The 21411-nt window shown below is 39.3% G+C and overlaps 2 protein-coding genes across 30 annotated transcripts in view; one reads left to right on the top strand and one right to left on the bottom strand.

Annotated features, from left to right (window-relative positions):
• The window catches only part of LOC123768752 (uncharacterized), a 45529-nt gene extending 40872 nt beyond the window's left edge, over nt 1-4657 (top strand). For all 15 annotated transcript variants that reach the window (XM_069316292.1, XM_069316290.1, XM_069316289.1 and 12 more), the window contains 4 exons: nt 1440-1600; nt 2542-2637; nt 2927-3043; nt 3155-4657. In XM_069316292.1, coding sequence (XP_069172393.1) covers nt 1440-1600; nt 2542-2637; nt 2927-3043; nt 3155-3604 — 824 coding nt within the window. In that variant the 3' untranslated portion in view covers nt 3605-4657. The remainder of the gene's footprint in view (nt 1-1439; nt 1601-2541; nt 2638-2926; nt 3044-3154) is intronic.
• Nucleotides 4328-21411, bottom strand: part of Sarm (sterile alpha and armadillo motif) — a 329198-nt gene continuing 312114 nt past the window's right edge. For 14 of the 15 annotated variants that reach the window (XM_045759498.2, XM_069316280.1, XM_045759502.2 and 11 more), the window contains 8 exons: nt 10976-11227; nt 9253-10691; nt 8966-9048; nt 8076-8169; nt 7779-7968; nt 7066-7187; nt 6607-6876; nt 4328-6143 (listed from right to left, as the gene is read on the bottom strand). In XM_045759498.2, the coding sequence (XP_045615454.1) occupies nt 6639-6876; nt 7066-7187; nt 7779-7968; nt 8076-8169; nt 8966-9048; nt 9253-10691; nt 10976-11227 (2418 nt within the window). In that variant the 3' untranslated portion in view covers nt 4328-6143; nt 6607-6638. Of the gene's footprint in view, nt 6144-6606; nt 6877-7065; nt 7188-7778; nt 7969-8075; nt 8170-8965; nt 9049-9252; nt 10692-10975; nt 11228-14645; nt 16014-18452; nt 18474-21411 lie in introns of those variants that run through there. The other variant, XM_069316282.1, reaches the window with a different exon arrangement.

Here is a 21411-nt window from a genome sequence, read left to right as displayed (position 1 = left end):
TTACTTACTACCAAGACCAACAGGACTGTGATTGTGATACATATTGTACAAAAGGGCAATGTATGGGCTATATTTTGATACCGTGTCAATTCAGCTAATTTACCTAGTTGTATTTGCAGGGTTATGAATCGTGGCTCTTGGGTCCTGCTTTTCATCCCATAATACAGTAAGATTGGTACTCTCCCTAGCTGTACTCGCCAAGTTGTGCTTGCAGGGGTTGAGCTTTGGCTCTTTGGTCCTGCCTCTCAACTGTCAGTCAACTGGTGTAGATTCAGGAGCCTCTTGGGTTCTATCAATCTACATTTGAAACTGTGTATGGAGTCTGCCTCCACCACATTTCTGCCTAGTGCATTCCATTTGTTAAATTTTTTTTTTCAGTGTCAATAATTGTACAGTCTTTGTGGCTCATTTGTGTACCAATTTTCTACATGCGTTCCCTTGTTCGTGTTCCATCCATGCTAAATAGTTTTGTCCACCCTGTCAATTCCCTTAGAACTATGTAGGTGGTTATCATGTCATAGTGTATAGATTCCAGAGACTATTGGGATCTGTCATATCTACATTAAAAGTTGTGCAGAGTGTTTGCCTCTTCCATTTATTAGCATATTCCATTTGTTCATTATTCTAGGACACAACTTTTTTTTTATAATAGTGTTTGTGGCTCATTTGGGGTCTTCTTGTTTATGTACTACTTGTGCTAAATAGTTTGTCTAACCTTTTTCCACTGAGTATTTTGTATGTGGTAATCATGTCTTGTTGCTTTTCTCTTCCAGTGATTTGGGGTTTAGTCTTTCTTTTTAGTTCATACCTCTCGGCTCTGGGAACTAGTCTGGTGGCATCCAGTCCCTCTGAACTTTGCCGTAGTTCGCCGTATGTGAAGGATGAACTCCAGCTTCGTTTTGTATTTAACAAGATGTGGGTCCACACTGGTGCCACACATTCCACAATTGCTCTGATATGCATGTTGATACAAGTCTTTCAAGATCTTGTATATTTTGGAACTGCCATTTTCTATGGCAATTTCAATCTTCCATATGTAACTGAATATATTCTCTTTGTGGTTTCTGGTGGTAGACTTGGTTTAATATCAAACCCAAAGTTTTTTCTCCGTTTCAAGGAAAATTTCCTCGTGTATAATTGTTACACACACACAATACACAAGATATTTTGCCTGTTGTGTACAGGAAAGAGATGATTGGGTTGACTGCATCTATTTGGACCTAAAAAAGGCTTTCGACAGAGTTCCACATAAGAGGTTGTTCTGGAAACTGGAAAATATTGGAGGGGTGACAGGTAAACTTCTAACATGGATGAAAAATTTTCTGATTGATAGAAAAATGAGGGCAGTAATCAGAGGCAATGTTTCCTGTGCAAGATTTGTCAACAAAATTTATATTGCAAACTTGTACACAATTACAATGCCTGCGATATTTCCGTAGACAAGTTGTACGCAGGTGGGGAGCAGAGTATTCGCTTGGAGCAGCAGTACACAGTCAGCTTCATGTGTCAGTTCAGCCTACACATGTACCCCTTTGACATCCAGCACTGTCTCCTCTCCTACACCCTTACCAACATACAGGACAGATTTCTCTTTGTCAAGGTAAGCCGAGTTTTAATTTGGCAGGGGTGTGGGGGGGGGGGGTTATAGCCACATTGGAATAAGTTGTCCTTGATATTTTATGAATTGCCAATTGCATTTTGAGTGTGGCTGACAGTTTCTGGGTACCTAAAATACCAGAACCACGAGTATTAAATTTGTGGAACATTTTAGGTTATACAATAGTAATGATTGTAAGACTGTCATAAACAATGATACTGATTACACCAGGTGATACTGTTGGCAGTGGATCCAAAAGATACTTTCCAGTACTGTGCTAATGGTTATTAAATCAAAGTACTATGGTAAGATTAGTAGTGCAGTCTTGATGTGTACTTTATCATAGTCCAGCCCCACATGTGATAAGGACAAGCTTGGGGGGACTGTCATCCTGTGTAAACAAGTTACCTTAAGATGCACTGTGAACAGCTCAGTGAGGAATGTGGGCTTGTGCCAGGCACAGTTCAATCTTGTGATACTGCAGTAACAAATGATAAATGCTGGTCTGTAATGAGCACTCAACAACTATATTAGATGTAGGAAAAGTTCAAACTATTTTCTGGGTGGAGGGCCTTAGTGGAAGGATAATTTTTGTCAGTAGAGACTTCTTGGAGTGTTAAATTTTTAGTGTAAGGAAGAATATAATAGGTATGCCAAGCCTAATTGCCATTAATCTATTTACTTGTGAAAGTAGATTAAATATGGTGAATTACATTTAGCATGTATATCCTTCACCAATATTAAACTTATATACATATGTAAACCATATATAATTATCTGGCGTGTACCTGGAGGGGGTTCTGGGAGTTCTCCAACTCCCAGGATTGACTAAAGTCTGTAAAGGATATCAAAATTATTCCAAAAGCAAGAACACTTAAGGAGCAAGATTGCATTAAAATCAGACATGCAAAAGGTGGTGATACTGATGGTCTCGCTGTCTACAGGGTGGAGTGAACTATACTGGGGAAAGGCGCCTCATGGAGTACAAGTGCGTTGGAGAGGAAATGCGTGGGCCCAGTGACCTCCCAGGTGATGTCCAGGTAGGGCTGGTGGAAGCTGGCTTACCAATACTCCTTCCACCTTGTTTATTTCATATAATTGCTACTTTAATGTCTGTCTTAATAAAGTACAACTGGGATTTAATCTTGTAATTACTGTACAGTTCTGCAGTCAATGATATTTTGTTCTGATAAATTATGACGAGACTAACTTACACATCTAACAATATAGCTTGTGTGTTATCTGCTGGTTTATAATTTAATAAATGTTATTACATTTAAAAACATATACATAGTGCATGTACTGTACTGTATATTTCAACTGTTCCAGATGATACTAGAATTTCGAAACCAGTATGGATACTACATAGGAAATGCTGTGGTACCCAGTTTGCTAATGGTGGTTATCTGCTACCTTGCTTTGTTCTTCGATCTACACGATTTTCAGGTTAGTCCATCCTGCCCCTACAGTCTCCCCATTATCTAGAAAGATTACAGTATTTGTGATTTAGATAAATAGGATACGTGCACTAGTTTTCTAAAATTTTTTTGCAATCAGGACCGCATCATGGTATCGCTGACATCACTACTGGTGCTGGCGTCTTTGTTCAGCCAAACAAGTCAATTCATCCCCAAGACAGCTTACCTCAAGCACATAGATGTGTGGTACATCTGCCTGATCTCTATAGACTTCATAATCATCCTTGTCCTCGTTGCCATTGAAAATTTTCGTTTAAAATACCTTGCTAAGCAAGAATATTATGCTTCACCAACACACAAAATGGTCCAGGTTGGTCCAGCAGCAGATATTAATCATAAGGTTAATAGCAAACAGAAAACTAAAACAAAGACCATGTACAAGTCTCCAACGACTGAAAGAAGCCTCCAGCTTCATGAGCTTATTAATAAAATCTCGCTAATTTTCATCCCTGTTGCCTCTGTCCTTTTTGTCTTCATCTTCTTCTTGATAGCCTTTCTAAAGTTTCGTGCAAATCAAATGAATCCATGAACTTTTAAGGGACCTATATCACAATACAGCCCGTCCTCAAACAAAGGATGAAGTCCATTCCATACACCCATCAAACAGTTTATGAATGAAAATCGGGTTACACAAGACAACTGATGACATTCGAGCACTTCTCAAACAAGTGCTTCGCTGATAACTTTTAGTCAAATAACACTGCTGTAAATGCTTCCCCCACTTACAAATAATTGCCAACACAACCTAAAAACCTAACTTTACAATGCCTAAATACATAACTATATTAATTTGAGAAAATCTCTATTTTGAATGAACAGCATATTAAAACCGATGAATGCATTTTTGGGGGGTCGACAGCTGGATGGAATGGACCTAGTCTGAGGACAGGTTGCACAAACCTTTTTATTATTATTATTATTATTATTATTATTGCTGAAGACGACAAATGGCAATATTTTATATAGCAGATGATGAGTCACAATAACAGTGCTGAAGATATGATGACCAAACCACACACGAGAGGATGAAGAAATGTTGTTTCAGTCCATCTTGGACCATTATCAAGTTAATTGTGATAACTTGATAATGGTCCAGTCAGACTGAAATGTCATCACCTTCATCTTCTGGTGTGTGGTTTGGTCACCTTTTCATATAGCTGTACATTAGGTGCGTGTTGGAATTCCTCAGATATGTGGGTTGTCATTACTCAACCCTGGCTGTGTCGAGTGTATTGGATTATAATACATAGAATACATTACTTAAATAGTATTTATTTAAGCTCCAGGGTACTGCGTGTAAAAATAATAAATCTCAAACTTACACGTTAGTTGCCAACTTTCTATTTACAATGACAAATGATCACCGGCTCGGAAATACAAGTAAAAGGATTCACTGTAAATGAAATCCTAACACCGATAAAACCTAAAAATAACACCATGACTAAGACATTTACAGTGGATAAACAATAATTTGTTTCTGTAAATGAAGAGGTTATTCTTTGGAACTCTTCAATGTGGAATAAAAATCTCAATATGATTTTTTCACTATAAAAGTTTTACAAGATCTACTGGACAAAATGACTAAAGAACTGAACATTAGTATGGTTACAAATGTTCAATATATCTATATTATGTTACAATATTGTACATCATAAAAATCCTTAATATTTTCAGAAAATGAGTTGTTTAAGGATGTTGATTCTGTGACCTACCAATATTTAAAATGCACTAAAATTTACAAATTTAATACAAAAAGATTCTTAAAACCTCAAAATGTTCAAAATGTTATTAATAAATATCATATTTATATATATATACAATTTATATTAAAATTATCCTTGACAATATAATTCTTTATACCAAATACTTTATGGCATTAAGAGTTCATATTACAAAATGCCAAAGTTGCCATTAAATGCTACACAATATAACATTTTAGAAGTTTTAATAGATATTAATTACTTAAATTGACATGAAACTTATGTGAAAACGTGAGAAAACTAGGAAGAGTAAATGCATTACATTTGTATTTAATAAATTGCAATTTTGTTGCCGAGTAGATCATTGGCTGCTACTTAAAACAAATATGGCAGGATTAATTTTGAAGGCAACTACACTGCAAGTCACAGGATTTAGCTATTAGTATTTTTGTTTCTTTTGTCAAATATGTCCATATTTTCATTGTCATAATGTTTAATGGGTTTGGCATTATAGTAGTTGGGATCACAATGGTAAATAACCTGAACATAACCTGAGCCAAGTGGGTGACCTTAAAGTTCTCAGGCCCTAATGGTCCCAACACCTGGCACAGAGGATCTCAACTCCCTGCACTGGTTATACTATGTCCTCTCGCAATGTGAGGCATGTCGACATTGACCTCACAGCACTTTTACCACAAGCACCACAGAGCTTTTACCACAGGCACAATCCACAGTCTGAAATCAGAATGTCCAAGAACACTTCATTTCTTGATTAAGCCTCTAACTCGTGTCATACACTTATTAACGAATGAGGATTTTCGACTGATATCATCAGCAGAAGTAACAGAAGAACGTCTTGAAGATGTGATGGAGGACCGGGAGGACTCTAAAGGAAGTGTTAAGTCTCTACTACCTCTAACATCCTCGTTGGATGATGGTTGGCCCAGTTCTTCCTCAGTTCCACATTCTTCAGCAATTGGACTACTCTCGCAAGGTATACTACTCAATCTACGTCGTGAAAGCCTAGGCTCAGTACCTTGAGTTTGCTGTTGCTGCTGCTCCTGCTCCTGCAACTGTTGTCCAGACTGTTGTTGATGCTGTTGCTGCAGATACTGTTCACATGAGGATACCACATCAGTGGCAGTTTCAGGATCAGTTGCAGTGGCATTATTAGTATCTAAACCTGTATCAAGACTTAATGAGCGTGAAGGAGGAAGCGTGCGACGATGTGGACGTGGTAGTAAAGGTGAAACTGCTCCAAATCCCCGACCAGCTGCACCTCTCACTGGGAGACGTGGTACTGGGCTGACTGCTCTACCACCCCACCTCATAGGTGAAGCAGATCGTGGGCTACTTGTGGCTAATAATCTGTAAAATAAAATGTAACCTGTATTCTTAAGAACTGTTCATATAGGACTATCAATTTTAGCAAAAATTATTCCCTCAAATAATTGTATACATTTAAAATTAATATAAATTTAAATCTGTGATGCCTTATGCCATTTAGGATTTCTTCTTAGAAGTATATGCTATTAATTTCATTCACCGGGACTGTATGTATCTCAAACCAAACAGGTGAATGAAATGTTTATTTCCACGGAAGTGTGGATGGGAATTTATATACTGTATACTATTAAATCTTCTTAATATTTTAATGCCCATGGTGATTTTCAACAGACACTTCCAGTATCTCTTATTCTTTTAACATCACTGATTTCTTCCGTTTGATTTATCATTTCTTTCCATTATAGCAGCTTAATTTTTTTTTATTAAGTTTAAAACAATGTGGGATGATAGGGTGCACTACAATGGACATAACAAATGATCATACCTTCTATGTTTAACCAATGCAGGGTCGCCCCGTCAGTCTTTAGGGTCCTTGTCTGAACATGATGATCCTTTACCACTCTCGGTACTAGTTGTGCGCTGATACAGTGGTGGTGCTCTAGGCAGTGTGGAAGGTGTACCAGGGGTAGCCATGCCACCTTCTACGCTTCTGCTAACATAGCGTCCAAGAGGGCCATCCCCACGAACATTACATTCTCCACGCATGAACCTTTCCATTTTATCTACACACGCATCCTGATAATCATGAATCCATCTAAAAGAGGAAATAAATTATTAGCCCAAAAGATCATTACTTAAGCATGTTCAATTTTTCTCAAAAGAAGGTACCAAGCTTGCTAAATATCCTTAAATTGAGCTTTAATAATATGAGTAACTTGAGCATGATAGCCTTAAACTTATTTCAGTGTCTTCAGTTTATATAAAAAGTAAAACTATCACACACCTTACGCCATTGAAATAACAAACTGCTCGCATATCTTCTGGTAGTTCCTCAGGATCAGGCCATTGGAAATTATCAATGATAGGGATAATGTTACATCCAGACTGCAGAGCTGCCACAATTTCCTGCAATGGAAAATTCAAAAACATTAATTTACGAAAAAAATATTCTTTATATAGTAAAATGATTGCAGATGGCTGAGCAATAACAAGACAATTTTGAAATTAAGAAGAGTGACATTATATATATAAATTATTTATCTGAACATGTTGTCCTGAACAGGGTGAGAATAACTTCAGTAACCTCATCCCTTTATGTGTATTTATACTTCAATAAACTTATTTCAATTTCAAGTGTACAGAATTATAAACTGCATAACAAAGCACACATTATGAATACATGTAAAAACATATTTTATTTACAAAGCACAAGATAATATGGATATCACACCCGGGATCCCAGATTGAGAGTCGGGTCATGAAGTCAACTGTACCAATTACCTGCATACGAGCCATTATATATATAGCTATTTAATATTTATAAAATGCTGGCCAGTAATATTTTGAGTCAGTACAAGCTACATTCAAGAAAACCTTTGTACAATATGCATACAGTAACAGGAAAGTTGTTTGAATTAAATAAATCTTTCATATTCTAAATCTATATTTGTTAAGAGCATAATACTGTATAACAAACAATACACACTGAATACATACCCTGTGAACCCAATCTTTGCATTCTGTATCACCAATGCACCTATCCAGCGCATTTGGTGTCAGAACCAATAGGAAGTTCTTTGCTTGTCGAATTGAATTTAGTAAATTGTTATCAAATTTTCCAGCCTCTAATCGTTCCACATCAATGAATACGGAGAACTCTTTTAGCTGCATGTGGACCTTTAGTAAACTGAAAGAGGAACAAAATTGTCATTAAAATCTAGGTAATTTCTTTAATTTTAAAATTCAAATGATTAAAGCAACTTCATAAAACTATCCACATTTATACATATTTACCTTGCTAACTGCGAGCCATTGGAACGTCTATAGCTGATAAAAACATCCAGGGTTTTATCAAGAGAATTGGCATCCTGGAGCTGGCCACTGTCATCTGTAATATATTTAAATTTACAATTTCTTTGCAACGCTTATGCATTTAATTAAAAGTCAAGTGTTCATATCTATATAACACGTACTTATTTATACAGTATAGAAATATTTTCACTATCATAATTCTAGGCATATGTTTAAAACCAATTATTTTTGTATTTGCAAATTTTGTAGGTTTTATTTTTAGTGCTATAATTTGTAGTTACTTACAAAGTGGAAAGTATTAACTTTCAAGCAAAGCATATATCTGTATAATGTATTCTAACTAGGCTGTAAGTTGCTTAATTAGTTTTTCTAATATCAAATGTATGCATTCAGAAATGTTTATCTTTTCAAATTATGAACTCATTTTAAGTACATGACGTCCTCTAATCTTAAACAGTGTGAATACAGCCTATCTAGTATTGAATATTTGTCCAAGCATAAATTCACATTTTAACGTTAAAATGTCTTATGTATTACAGATTAAATCTTTATAAAGCAAAGTGCAAATGTAATGGTTTTGTACAATATTATTAAAAAGGAATTATTACTTACAAGACTTTAGCTTGTCATTCCCTTTGTTGTTGCATGCAATAATAAAAATTATAATCTAACATTTACAGCAAAAAATGTACAAAGTTATTAAGAGATGAATTTGTACGATGTTTCATTTAACACGGTACAAAAGCTTTAACTGCTAACTTTAGGTCCTCACTCTAATGAAAATATTTTATCCTAAATTTAGTCATGTCACAATTTCAAACAGGAAAAATTTATTGACTACAAGTATTAGAACATTCAGAAGTTTAACTCACTTAATATTGTATCTCTAATTCTTTGTCGATGAATTGAGTTGTAGATGCCACACTCCGTTATTAGCTGCTCTTCAGAGAGATACCTGAGGAAAAAACAAATCCAGTTATAATCCATTATATTTCATTGTGACTATTGCATATTTGCCAAATTTTTATAAAAGTAACAAGTTATTAACATATTATTTGTATATAATTCATATTTATGCAATTTGTTGTATGTATACGAATGACTAGTAGTGGGATGTTGTAAGTTAATTATATAACAATATACCATACATTGTCCTCACCTAAGACAATCTCGAGTGACTCCTGCTCTCAACATGCGGTAGGTGTACTCAGCAAATTCTTTATCAATTTCTACCATAAACTCATTAAGTCTGGTGGAATCACAAGATGAATAATCAGCAAGGAGTTTCAGTTTTCTTAGTTCTCTCAAAAATCGTTGTCTCAGAATACCATTTTTTATACCTATATCCTCACGAAGGTTTTCTTCTGTGAGCTGTAAAAGGAGATCTCCATCTACTCTGGAACTAACGAAGTCCTCACCATGCTGTGAAAATCCAATTTGCTTGACCCATTCTTTTACATCTTCAGGTGTCCACAATGGCACTTGTTGGCTTAATTTATGTGGGACCTCTTCTCCAATAAGACGAAGTGCCTGTACTGCATATTTGCTGGCAATGGCATTAGGAGAACTAGCAACTTCTTTAAGGGGCTCAACAGCACCAATTTCCCTGAAGAGCTCAATGTTTCCTTGTTGTTTTTTAATACCTGCTTCCATGCAGAAGTGAAATGCTGCCAAATTTCGGGCTTCTTCTCTTTTACTCCTCAGTACTGGCAGAAGTCTTTGTAACCAACTCTGACTTTGCCCATGTCGGTGTGCTACTGTAGAATTGGCAAACTGATCTGGAATTTGGTTTAGGACAAATGGTTCTACAAGATTAAGAGTTCCAGATTGTAAAACAGCTGCTTCTAATTCCTTGTTAGCAACTAGAGTGGCAATTGCCAGACAGGCATAATATTTTATGTTGTCATCGGAGTGAAAAGCAAGAGGGAAGAGCCACATGGGAACTTTACGCTGTATCATTGCCTGCTGGTTATCTGATCCACCATAGAGAGACAAGTTTGCTAAAGCTCCAGCACAATGTCTCAAAGTTTCAACATCAGATTTTCTACATTCTGATAGCACAGCATCTAGACCACCTAACTGTATAATATCTGAGCATGTTCCTTCACTATGCTTAAATAGATGCTCTAGTATGCCTGTTCCCACACGAGATTTGTCCACTGAAGTGCCATTCTTTGTGCAATCACAAGCAACATTTACTACATTTTCTAGGCCCTTCTCAACTACATATCCTCTATTTTCTGTTGTAAGGCATTGTTCTAACACTTTGGCACTCGAAAACTTAACATTAGAGTCATCAGACCTACAGTTGTCAAGCAGAATGTCCATACCACCATTATTTCTCAAAACATTACACAAGGAAAATCCCAGTTCATGGCCATAAATGGGCACCGACCAGGCTTTTCTCATCATGTCATCAATATTTTCAAGGAGAGAGGGAGCATCTTTAAGACATTCGTTGACTGTTAAAGATTTTAGCTGATCAACGAAAGATGACATCACACCAGAATAACGCATAATAGCATTCTGAATGTCTACTGGTTGAGATGAAGCACTAAGGTTGTCTAAATCCTCGAAGCCAGTGATGTGCACATTGCTCTGTAAGAATAAAAGGTCAAATGAAAATTTTAGGTACCAATTAATTTTATACCAACTCATATACATACATACAATAGTATTGTAGTACTGGACTGTATAATCAAAGCTTTGGTAATACAGAACTGTAATAATAAAGTGAAATACAGTACAGAAGATATAAATATTTATAGTCTATCAGTAAATTTTACAGATAAAAACTTGTACTGAATAAAAATCTATTAGATAAGGAAATTATTACACATACTGTATTTACTGTAACTTAAGTAGAAGATAGGGTTTGTTACCTGTGATGCAGTCATGGAGGAAGACTGCTTGGTACACACTCCTTTTGTCTTTATGATGAGGCCTGACTTTGCTGCCTGTCGGGATGACTCCTGGTTGATGGTGCCTGCCGGAGTTTTTGTATGGCGTTGCTGCTGCTCACTGATGGCCGACTTGTGAGCAGAGAACCCTTCACCCGCCACCCTCATGGTGGCGCCCTTCACCTGTGAGCCCTCACGGTGGGCCACCTCGCCTGCACGCAGCTGCCGCGCCTCCTGCAAGTTATCACCAACCATTAGCATGTCCCACCAATTTTGTGTAGAGCTCATACATCCTTACCTCAGTTCCAGTTCAGCATTAGTCTTAAAATTTAGCACAGTACTTGAAAACATTTAAAAAAAAAGTTATTTGTATGGGTCCTTTACCCCATATCATTGGTACTGTAGTCTGTTTTTTAGAGTTCTTCAACTTCCCGTGCCAAGCTTGGGACCAGGTTTGTCTTTCTGATAATAGAAAGATTGGTGCTTGGTATGGGCTGCAGGCCCACACACCCATTACAACATAGGTGATCTAGAACTTTATGCAGTAAAATTTGCATTAAAACCTCGTGTTGCAAAAACACTTCTAATATTTGGTGAGAGGATGTTGAGTTGTGGGCTTCAAAAGTTCATACAATATTCTCTGATTTTATCAAAGGCCCCTATTCTTCATTGGGTCTTTTCTGCATTTCCTACCAAATCTTTCACTTCAGTAAGTCATTTTATTATGCATATCTGATATGTCTGTCTGTCTTTCCAGAGAAAACATTGAGTGCTTTGAGATGGTTACAGTTATTTAGGTGCTTTAATGTTTGTGTATCATAAATTTTCTCTATTCTTTCTATTTCAAAAATCTCTGATGCTTTGAAAGGGAGAGTGTCAGGTACTGAACAGTACAGTACTTAAGCTGGAAAAACAGGAGTACAGTATTATGGTAGCATCCCTTGATTTGAATGTTCTCATAATCCATCCTATCATTTTCATGGCTAATACTACACTTGCTTGGATATACTCACTAAACATTAGATTGTCCATCATCAGTCCAAGATCATTCTCGTGTCATTTTATTTTTGAGATCTGTGTTTCGTATCCTATCATGTTCATTTCTTTCATATCTATGTAACTGGAATTTATCTTTGTTGAAGGCATGTTATTTTCTGTTGCCCAGTGAAAGACTTTATTGATACCAGTTTGTAAAGTTTAAGCATCATCTATCAAGGTAATTTTCATGTTTGGTACCTAGATATCACTGTCCATATAGTCTCTAATGAGTTTCAATGAATGCTCCAAATATTGCATTTAATCCATTTAAAAGGAAATTTATTAACAGAGCTTTGCTTCCCAATTTTAACTTTAAGCTTTGTATGTCTGCAATTGTAGAGGACTTTCCACTATGTGAATTATTTCTATGAGCTATTGATAGTTCTCCATCCTGATCCAGTTTGTTTTGTAGTTTTGTAACCGATTCATTTAATTCAGGTAGTAATGATTCCGAAATTTCATTGATATGCTTCTCTAATGCTCAGTTCCTCTCACATTAATCATGTGAATAATTCCTAGTCTGATTATGAAAGTTATTTCCAATACTGCACAATAAGAATACTTAATTTTGTTTAGCATAGAATAGTGAACTTTATTATTATTTTATGCAACAATATAAAAAGTAATAGGTATAAAGCTAAAGAAATACTGTAATAGTGAAAAATACTTATAGAACATTAAATAAACACACATGCATTAAACACCAAGTGATTTTGTGACGACATACTGTATAAAAACGACCTATATTTTAGGAAGACCTCAAGGAGCAATATTATGATGATTACATTTTGTGATGATGGATTGTGGCATGAGACCCCCCCAATCCTACACCGTATGTACCAATCTTATTGGCAGTTACCTCTTAAAATAAAGGGTTTGCACTACACATCCCAGTGTTGGCAAATATTAGCTAATTACCTATAAATAGCACTAAGATTAAAGAATGCTCCAATAATCAATGTTCAAATTGATCATTCTCCTTTATACATAGCAGTCTTCTCTTTACAGTATCAAAACTCTTGACAAACTATGTAACCATCATGGAGAAGGTGGTGATGCATAATGCAATGTACCTATGTTATAAAAAATGTATATAGAATTTTATATAAAAATATAGTATTTATATATACAATAAATATTTTATATATTATATATCTATACCTAATATCTATATCTATATGTCAATATTATATAGATAGATCAATCGATCAATTGGAGATAATGTCAGTTTGCCTGCCCATTTGTGTATGTCCAGGGTTAGGGGGCCCAGGCACTTGTGGCTGGGCCTCAACCAACTTTGCAGGTGCAATAGTCTGGAGGGACAGGACAGACTTAAGCTGGTTGAAGTTGCCAGAATTCAAGAGGGAAGAGCATGCCAGGGTCATATCCTGATCCCCACAATGATTTTTGGCACTGCACTGCCACCCCCTTCCCTTGCTACACCTACTGTAGTTTAAATTTTGATACTCCCACAGCTTCAAAGGCTCTCATGCCTTGCCCTTTACTTACAGCAAACACCCTTTACTTAAAGCAAACAAAAAACTAATCAAATTTTAAATATTTTACACTGCTAAGCTCTTCTCACTGGCAGACCACCCACATGCCAATGGTAGACTATTATATTATTTTGATAAAACAGCAAAAAGACAATGATAGACATATAAACAGAGACAAACACAACACACACAAAGACAGAGATAGGGAGATGAAGAAGGGGGGGGGGGATATCTGAAGAGAGGAGGGAGATTGCACAAGAAGTATGCGAGGGGACAAAAGTGGAGAGGGGTGGGGGAGGGCAGAAACCCAGGCACAATTGGGTACCTCCTAGCATATCTATATCAAATATATACATCTACACAATCTATCTATCTACTGTATATCTGTTTATACAGTACATGTCAACACCCAGTGAGAAACGCACTAACGGTTGCCAACTAATGATTTCCCTCTTAATTACTTTCCATTCACCCATTATTTTATAAATAATCTGCATAAAGGGATTTAGCACATGAACTGTTCCTTTGTCCCAAACATCGCTAGATATACTGTGGATAAACCTATGCCTGCTTGCATATTTAATGTCATTTAAATAAATTTGATTGACTTGCAAATTTGAGTTATACCTGTACCATAATACTGATTTAGCACTTTCTCCAGAAAATTTACTCGTTTGCTTTGCATATCACCGATTTTTTGTTTTGTTTTATTGTATAACAAAAAACCTGAGATCAACGTGACAAGTGCGCACCAACAGTTAGCTAACTATTTTCTTTTTATTACTTCCAAACCCGATTGTGAAAATCGACAAAAAACCAATCAACGCTTGGCCTTGACCATTGTCTCCAAAAACTAATTATTTTGCACATTACTTAAGGTTTGCAGACGATTTGTACAGTAGCATATTTTCAATTTAGAACTACTGACAACCAAGGGCTGAAAAAAAAATAATGATGTAAAAAGAGCACCACAAGGTACTCAATTTCTTGAGGATAAGAATCATAAAAATATACAATTTTAATTTGTATTTGACTGCTCAGAGAGGTGATATGAAGCTTTACAACACGACTTTTTGTGGTATTGTAACGTGGCCTTTTGAGTCGACTTATACACGTACCTCCTTGATAGCCTGAACCTGACACATGGTAGAACAGCAGCAGCAGCAGCAGCAACAGGAGCCCTGCACCGGCCACAAGTCATTCCCCACATTGTTCTGGCTCACTTTATCATCCCCACACTCCCCGGTAGACGGTGTGGGCGAGGCAGAGGCATCACACCTACTGTGTAATACTCCAAATTTTCGGCGAGTGGTGGGATCTTCCTGCTGGCCGGCGGACAGGGCGGGGGACGAGTCTGCTGTGCTAAGGCTCCAGCCAGCACTAGCTGGGGAGCAGTGGTAGGTGTGGGATCCACCGGGGGGCAGAGCCTGGCAGGTGTGGGATCCACCGGGAGGCAGAGCCTGGCAGGTGTGGGATCCACCGGGGGGCAGAGCCTGGCAGGTGTGGGATCCACCGGGGGGCAGAGCCTGGCAGGTGTGGGATCCACCGGGGGGCAGAGCCTGGCAGGTGTGGGATCCACCGGGGGGCAGAGCCTGGCAGGTGTGGGATCCACCGGGGGGCAGAGCCTGGCAGGTGTGGGATCCACCGGGGGGCAGAGCCTGGCAGGTGTGGGATCCACCGGGGGGCAGAGCCTGGCAGGTGTGGGATCCACCGGGGGGCAGAGCCTGGCAGGTGTGGGATCCACCGGGGGGCAGAGCCTGGCAGGTGTGGGATCCACCGGGGGGCAGAGCCTGGCAGGTGTGGGATCCACCGGGAGGCAGAGCTTGGCAGGCGTGAGATCCACCGGGGGGCAGAGCCTGGCAGGTGTGGGCTTCAGGACAGACGTGAGGACCGCCTAACAATGACCCCTGTCGGTGATTATGTGATCCACAGCCTCCAGGACGTACCCCACAGGTCTTGGCTAGGCGCTCGCCACATTGACTATTGGGACTCAACAACACCCAAAAAATGTCGAAGTTGATGACGGCCCAAGGAAGCGGCGAGGTGAGGGTGGAGGCAGAGGCAAGGTGCTCACCTCTGGTGCTCAAGAGACTAGACTGCTTCCTGAGGCCCAGAGCAGGTAGCACCCCACCCAGCACGCTATCACTGACCCGCCGACGTTTCTGCATCACTGCTGTATCATATCACAATTACCTGACTTGTCACTGGTTTCACTTCAGTTTCGTCACACGTGTACTAAATATTTGCTAACACAGTGATGTTGCCATATTCCACAGTCAACTTGTTAATAAATCCGTATCATTATTCACGTAATACCGTCCTTAGATGATAACGGTAACTCTTCAGCTTCATCAACAAAGGTCATTTTATAATGTTTGTCACGAAGCTACGCCGAAATCTACATGCGTACCATTGGTACGTCAGATTACTTTCATTGGAAATAATATGAACTCCAGTCTTTAAAGTAACACATTATATTTTCACTTCTGTCGAGATAAATACAATTATATCAACAAAAACACATTGCCCAAGAAAATGAACATGGTAGGATCATGGTTTAAAAATCCTGGATGAATTCGCAAGACAAAATGAGCGACAGAAAAACATATTCCTGAGGCTTGAAACTACTAATTGTCACGTGGCAGAGGAAATCAAATCCAAGCAACTTTAATAATACTAAATTTGTAACTTTCAAATATGATAGATATACACAAGTGAAAACAGTCGAGTGTAAATAGCATCTTCCATGTATGCACCAGAAGGCTTACTGCAGTGAACCTCTTATTTATTTACACAGGTGAGTATAGTAGGCTTTTGATTTGTTAGCAGGCTTACATATTTCCCCACCCATAGCTCCCGTTAAGCCTTACCCTACCAGTTTTCCCTGGAACACTACCTTCTCATGCTTGAATAAACAAATATTAAACGGTAGTTACCATAACAATGACAATTTTATGACGTTCACACACCCTGCAAAATATCAATACCACTGTTATTCAATAAATATATATCCGCAATTCTGGTACTCAAGGTAGATTTGATTCACTAAAGATTGATCGCAAATATTCTCATGTTCTAGCAATTAATATTTAATCATTCTCAATGACAACTGCACTTACAGTACTAAGGATAATACATCACGATATTATTGAAAAGGGGAATCAAGAGGCGAGTATATACATAATTTAACCAGACCGACGACAAGTTTTCCTGGGTGTAAGTGGCAGGGTGGTTGATGAACACGCTCTCACCCACTCAGGATATCCTTCACTCTCTCTTTCCTCATCTCACACTCTGCCTTCCCTTCATCACTGGCACCCACACCGGTCAAAAGTTGCATACACCCAGCGCACTAATACTATGCTCACTGCTCAACACTGACCCATGCACCATGCTGTTCTTGTGCACTCTACTATAGTTCCCAGCTTGCGGCCTCGACCACAACCACGCTGTCATCATATACTCTGTTCCTTCACTACGAAACACTTACTCCCACACTGTCCCTGCATGAGCCAAGAATCGCATCCACTCTGTTCCTTCGTCAGCCAAACACTACACCCAGACTACCTCCTCACACCCCAGCTACACTCTTGCTTTACTTGCCAACACCAACACCCACAGTTTCCTCCCCCCGCCTCCCACGTCACTTTCCAAGACTGGCAACACGTAGGGCCATTTTATCAGCCAATACTACACTCGCTCCGTCCGTTTGGTCCACGTTATAAATTCCTCTGGTTCAAGTTAACGCGAGCACACGCACACTTGCACAAAACTATTAACAGCACCCTAAAGATACAAGACTTACAATTCAGACATAGGCCTACCAATGAATGAGGATAGTCCTTATAAGGCCTGAACCCGAGAATACCATTTGATAGATATAAAGGCACATTTACCTGGTAATCAGTCACTGTCTCATTCGCAATGTCTCTACAACTAACTCTCCTTGCATTCTCTCTCGCTAGCGCACTGATGCACTTAACTGCAGTGATCGACTACGGCGCCGTCTGCACTTAGATGGCAAACCTGGTTGCTCTAACTGTGACGCAACTCGCCCCACTCTGACGCAGGTCTTAACATGCACCTTCACTTGCATTGGGGGATTGGCCGACTGATAACTTCTCTTTCCGAATCACCAAGATCATTTCTCAAAATTCTCATAAGCACTTGACGCATAATTAAACTTCACACCTTGGCACCTTTCCTAGACACATAAACCACTGCCCTCTTCACTGTATATTTATTCTGAAATATTAAACCCTCCTCTACATTACAGTCCTTCAAATTCTCACCTGACGCTACAGACAGAATATTCCGATTTGCTCATTATTTTCTTAACCCAGTTAACATTTAGTTCTCATCCAGACATATATCCTATTAAATCATAACCGTAGGCTAAACTATGCACTGTAGTATGTAGCTAACAATACATCACAAACGACCCCTTCACACTCGAGCACATTGTACCAATCAACTATTAACACTGTTCACAGTTTCAACAACTCAACGTTATGTTCACTATTTTGAAGAATTCACAATATACTGATCTGTATCCTGTTCACGGTTATACAAATGCATATCCTGTTCACATCTATACAGATACATATCCTGTTCACAGCTATACTGACGAGTATCATGTTCATTATATTTAAGTTTTTATAGCCAGTAACGACTGTTCTGTTCACTTATCAGCACATCATTGTTCTCTCCTTTATTAAATGTATGCATTGTTCAACAAGTTGGGCTGTATCGTTCAGACAGTTCGTGCAAATGCCAGTGATTTGTTGGCATCGTAGCATCCATTCATTTCAATCCAGGTAGAGCAACGCTTATCAAATGAGATGCGCGCGCATCGTTCAGGGTCACATGACCAATGGTCGTTTTAGCAGTAGCAATAGTAGTAGTAGTAGTAGTGGTGGTAGTACTGAAGGACTTTGCGAGGTCCGGAGCACACTGCTGCAGCTCATGCAGTTCTCTGAAGACTGGGCACTCGAGCTGGGCGACCTTCCTACCATCCCCCACACCCCAAACCCCCACCACGACCTCCAACCTAACGCTGGCACTCTAAGCACGTACATGGGTGCTTAACAGTACCCTTCTGTCGTGTTCCAATACATTGACATGATCGTAATACGACCTACAAATCTTGAGGTTTCTTGCCTGAAAGTATCTCATTCACGGCAGTGTCTGATCCACATTATAATGGTAACATGTTAGAAAAAGATATAGTCTACACTCTTAAACAGAGAATCAACAGGTTTTCTCCGATTTTTTCCAATTTTTCAATACACAACTTCACTAGTGTAGATCCCAAACTGAAAGTGAGGGTTGCCGAAGTTGGTTTTCATGCCAAAGAGGAAATACCTGTAATGAATACGTAGCAATAACCTGGCATGACGTCACCCTGGCAGGCTGTCAGGAGAAAGTTGAGTGTTAGTGGCCTTGACCTTAAGGGAGATGAACTTCCTCTTACCACTTGTGGTGACCCTGGCCCCCCACCAACACTGTACACCACCTCACACCTTCTACTACACCCCCACCAGCAGTGTACACCACCTCACACCCTCTACTAAACCCCCACCAACACTGTACCTACACCCCCACCAACACGCCCACACCCTCTACTACACCCATCTAACATGTAAACAAATGTACAGTATATTTAAATATTTATAATGACAAGCATTATGCCCATATCAATCATTGTTCCAGTTTCACTGCCTGTGGCAGCGAAGAAGGCAAGAGGGACAGGTCGTTCCTGAAATCCCGACTAGTACCCACCTCAACATTTGCTCAGTGGTTGAGGCATACCTGTGAGGTGAGTCACGGTGGTGCTGGCAATGGGAGACAGGTCGCTCCCGAGGTCCTGACCACTACCCTCCATAACTTCCGCGCCGCCCTTCCAAGGACAGACAGTCTAGTCTCCGGAATAATGCACTCGTACTATATTTAGCTTCCCGTGGCATAACGCTGCTGGACAAAACACAATATGATTACATTAGCGCCAGACTTGGCAGGTGCGTGACTTAAGTTGCATTCAACCGTTTCAGGAAACTTGGGTTTGCATTAGGGAGCCGGTGGCTGAGCAGACAGAACACTGGACGCGTGATCCCGCGTCCCGGGGAGAAACAATGGGCAGAGTTTCTTTTACCCTGATGCCACCGTTACCTAGCAGTAAATAGGTACCTGGGAGTTAGTCAGCTGTCACGGGCTGCTTCCTGGGGGTGGAGACGTGGTCGAGGACCGGGCCGCGGGGATACAAACCCCCGAAATCATCTCAAGATAACCTCAAGACATGGCTAACGACGCCACTCGAAATGAAGAAACAAGTGGTCACAAGCCAGGTATACAGGATCCCATGCTATTTATACTACCCACATCTACAAATATCACGCGGTCCTCGTTAAAACATTACTTGCTTAAAGTTTACTTTCAGTTAACAGATTTTTAACCTACAATCGCAAATCTGTTCTCATTTTTTTTTCTGGCAGAATAAACAAACTGAATTCTTTGGCAGGCACAGAGGTGTCTGACAAAGGAACGTGTGGAGAACCTGTGACAAGAGTTCAAACTCCAGAGATTAGGTTCGACCCATCACACCAAAGTGTGTGATACGAATACGTGGATTGTACGCATGTGCATGTCTACTCCCCCCCTTGTTATACTTGCACTGAAGACTTCAGCTCTGATTCTGTCCCTCAATCTTCCATTGACAGTCTTACTTTTAAAGAACACAAAGTTGCAGCCACACCTTCATGAAAGACGAAAGGCTGGAAAACAGGAGCCTTTCAAACAAGAAATGCCAACCAATGATGGTATTTCAAGACATTAGTCATTAGATTCATCTGTAGTGGAATATTGTTTTACATTAACAGCCCCATTCAAATCTGGAGAGGGTTACTGTTACTGCCCGAACCTAATGAATAAAGTGTTAAATTGAGACCAATTAAAATCCCTAAAATTGCACTCCCTGGAGCACAAGCGAGATACATCGTAATATACACCTGGGAAATACTAGGACTGTTTCAAATCGGCACACTTAAATAATTCTTCACGAGACTAGATGACAGCTTTGTGCAAAATGGTCCCATTGAAAAGTAGGAATGGAATAGGCAACCAAGCACAATTCAATAAACATTAAAGCTAAAACATTACCAACATCCTCCCTCTAAATATAAAAGGAATAATTAGCCGACCTCTTTCCCCATTCAAGAGGAAACACCTTCAAAGTGTGCCTAATCACCCGGGCTTTGTTTCCTATGTCAGACTGCGTACAGCAGCCTACTGGAATGGTCTTGGTGCCACATGGATGGTGGTCCTCGGAACTATCTGAAGGTGATCCTTCAAGTTCAAGTAAGTTTATTGAGACAAGAAAAAAAAAATACATCACAAAGGGATAGAGTAGCTTAGGCTACTTCTACCCCCATGCAAGGTGATCCTAGGGTAAATCTTTGCTTTATCTGCTTATGTCTCTCTTTAAACTCGCTCTCCTCCTTTTCTTATTCTAAGGTACTCATTCCTGACAGAGTTACCCCTCTAATCTGTTGTTCCTGTAGTTTATCCATGCTCTTAAGCATATTTGCCTTGCATTTTTACACCTTTGGGTAAACCACAGGTTATTCTTATGCCATTCAATATCCTCTCTTTGGGCAAGGTCAGACGTCATTCACATTAAGGCTTCCAAATAAAACCAACTTTATGTTTGGGTCGTTTAGAGCACATCTGATCCAGTCTGACTGGTTCACAATTATTCCTCATTCTTGTGGATATCTTGGCATGGCGGCTTATAGTTTCTCATTCCTGTCCTTAAGCGAGTCTGTTCTCCCAGTCTATTTTGCCATGGCTAAAGTCTTTCATGATAATGTCGGGAACCATTCTTACAGG

Source organism: Procambarus clarkii, chromosome 83 (genome assembly GCF_040958095.1).
Source record: "Procambarus clarkii isolate CNS0578487 chromosome 83, FALCON_Pclarkii_2.0, whole genome shotgun sequence".
Lineage (NCBI taxonomy): Eukaryota > Metazoa > Arthropoda > Malacostraca > Decapoda > Cambaridae > Procambarus > Procambarus clarkii.
This window is presented reverse-complemented; position numbering and strand designations above follow the sequence as displayed.